Below are 3,004 nucleotides of genomic sequence, written 5' to 3'. Positions count from 1 at the left end.
CTCCTCTGTGTTGGTCATTGTTGGGGCATATACACTGATGAGTGTGGCATACATCTTCCTCTGTAGTGGGAGTCTCATAGTCATTATCCTGTCGTTTATTGGCTCCTCATCAAGCATTTCTGTTATCTCCTTTCTAGCTGCAAAGCCCACTCCTGCTTCTCTTCTTTCTTGAGTTTATCTCCCATTCCAAAAGAAGATGTACCCATGGTCTTCCAAGCTGTCATATCCAGGCAATCTTGTTTCACTAAGTGCAGCTATGTCCACGTTGTACCTTTTCATTTCCAGGGCCAAAAGCGCAGTCTGTCTTTCTGGGCGCTGTGATATTGTTCTGTGCGTACATTCTATTCTGCTACGCACAAGGTTGCTGTTTTCCTCTTCTTTTGTCTTCCCGCTCCTAGCTCGCAGATCAGTGCGGACCTTGTTAACCCGAGCGACGAACGAGCCGGTATGAGTTGTTTTCTGATTGACCATTTCATGAACTGCTTGCAAAGCATTTGAGTACTTCTAGCTTTTGCTGGACTAGCAGCACATTCTTGGCAGATAAAGGTAATATCAGTGGCAAGGACAGGCCAAGACAAACTGACTCCAGTATCTGTTGCAGTGACTGACCAGATGATGGGTTTGTTTATCTCTGCTCTTTGTGAAGTGCATGTCACCATGCACCGACTGGCACAGTCCACCACAGACCTTGTGACTGATTTATCTGCCAGGATGTCCAATCTTACCCAGTGGGAGTGGGAGTGGGAGTGGTCCACCACAGACCTGTGACAGATATTGTTTTTAGTATAGCGCGCGGAAATCGAGCAGTCAGTTCAAAAAAAGGGCAGGCGAATGGCCATTCACATCTGGAATAATTGTAACATGGGTAGGGTTGTATGAGGATTTGTAAGACACATCAACGGGTGGGCACGTGATCTCATCGCTCTTGACCAGTAAGTTGCATAATTACAATTAAATTTCAGATCACAGGTTAGCCTTGATTAATTTTTATTTCTACTACGTCATTGGTCTAAGTCGCTAAGAAGTCACACGAGAATCTCAATTTCTTCGTGTAGCTCTGTAGGTGTTATGACGTCTCAGTCATTTTGTCGTGTTGCTGCTGCCAGACCCATAGATCGTCCTCGCGCTCTTTGCATATACAGCTAGACATATATCTGCGTGAACTTGTGCTTGCCTGGTGTCTTGGCAAGTAAAGCGACCTCCAACAAACGTCGCGGACCGACCTTTTCCGAAAACGCTCGACATTTTTTAGTCTGGGTCTATCCGCGCGAACGATGTGTGCCGTTCGTAACGTTAACCAAAATTAGCGAGCACTTCATTACCTCCAATTATCGCTAATCTTTGGTTAACAATTGCCATAACCAATGCGTTGTGTGGTAGTCATCCTTGGAATGCGCTAATCTCAACCCTGTACATATAACGTCCGGTTACGATCCTTCGCTTCTAAAAAGAGCTCGTGCGTTCCAAAAATAAGCAGTACGTTCGGGTAATTGTCTCGTATTGTCTTAAAATCTCTTACTACTTACTACTACTTGGCAAAAAATGCTTATGGCACAAGGAAGACCCTAGCTGTGCGGCTAAGTTCTTCTACTTTGTATGGAGTCAGCCACTCGAGGCGCAATCTTAGATCAACGATTGCTGCTTGCTTTTCCTGCCATAAAACTAAGAGGACCACGGTGGTAGGGCACTTGCCATAGCTTCTCTTACCCTATGGAATTCACCACCTAAGGAAATGCGTGATATGGACAGACTGGGGATGCGTGTAGGCGCCATCTTAAGACATTTTACTCAGGTCGGCGTTTGTTACGCGCCATCTTAAGACATATTTTCTTAGGACGGCATTTGTTATTATGCCACGATTTGCTGGGCTTAGAGATGGGGCTAAGGAGCCTCTGGATTTCCTATGTCATCATTGCGCATTGGTATATGTTATTATTATAATAATATCATTAGTGACAAATTACTCCTTAATTTAGGCGCGAAATTTCAGCTATAATTTATAATTTCACGTGTGAAATTACGAAATTGCCATGGTAACATCTCTTGTATCTCGATCAGAGCCAAGATGGCGTCTAGATTTAAGACAGTGACCATTGAAGAAGTTACGAAATTAAAAGAAGCGGCAGAAAATTTAAATATGTGAAAGAGCATAATTAACTGGGTGAGAGTTTTTGAGAAGTGGTGTGACGAAAATAGCCTTGAGAAAAACCTGGAGATGATTCTTCCCGAGCAGTCGGATAAAGTACTCGAACGATTTTACAATTGCGGTTGTGAGCGTAATTTGTCACCCACGACATTAAAAGGTAATCAAATGGTTTTCTCGTGAAACTAGGAAATAATTTCACTTGCGTTTTGTCAAAATTCTGATAATTTCCTTCGCCTAAAGGCTCGGGAAATTATCAGAATTTTGACAAAACGCGCGTAAAATTATTTCCTAATTTCACTCGTCGCCATTTGATTACACATACTAACATTGGTGGCAAATTACTCCTTAATTTTGGTGCGAAATTTCAACGTTAATTTATAATTTCCCATGTGAAATTACATTGTTTCCATGGCAACTTTTAGTGCCAAAATGGCGTCCCGGTTTGAAAATTAACGAGTAATTTGTCACCCATGTTATTAATAGCTAATCAAGTGGTATACCCGTGAAATTAGGGAATAATTTCACTTGCGTTTTGTCCAAAGTCAAATTATTATTATTGTATCGTCAATTATGACTTGTACAGTTTCTTTTTCAAATGTATGTACTGGATATTTTTAATTCATTTCACAATAACTTAAAATAAAAGTCAAAACTACATTGCAGGGCGGGTTACAGTACAGTATGAATAACACGCACAGTAAATTTACCATACAATTTAACGATTTTTTTTATAATCAAGTAAACGAAGCACATTAGGAAATACGAGAACCCCAAAATGCACATTAAAATTAAATTATTATTATAAATTCTTGTTCTAGCTTAGGCCTAATTACTCTTCAGCAGAATTATTCTATGGGA

General features: G+C 40.9%; 1 protein-coding gene across 1 annotated transcript in view; it reads right to left on the bottom strand.

The window, feature by feature from the left end:
* LOC137977386 (craniofacial development protein 2-like) overlaps positions 1-117 on the bottom strand; it is a 980-nt gene extending 863 nt beyond the window's left edge. The window contains exon 1 of the mRNA XM_068824605.1: positions 1-117. This exon is cut by the window's left edge and continues 147 nt beyond it. Coding sequence (XP_068680706.1) covers positions 1-117 — 117 coding nt within the window.
* Between the last annotated feature and the right edge of the window lie 2,887 nt (positions 118-3,004).

Source organism: Montipora foliosa, chromosome 11 (assembly GCF_036669935.1).
Source record: "Montipora foliosa isolate CH-2021 chromosome 11, ASM3666993v2, whole genome shotgun sequence".
NCBI lineage: Eukaryota > Metazoa > Cnidaria > Anthozoa > Scleractinia > Acroporidae > Montipora > Montipora foliosa.
The sequence above is the reverse complement of the archived record's forward strand: the minus strand, read 5'-3'. Positions and strand labels throughout refer to the sequence as shown.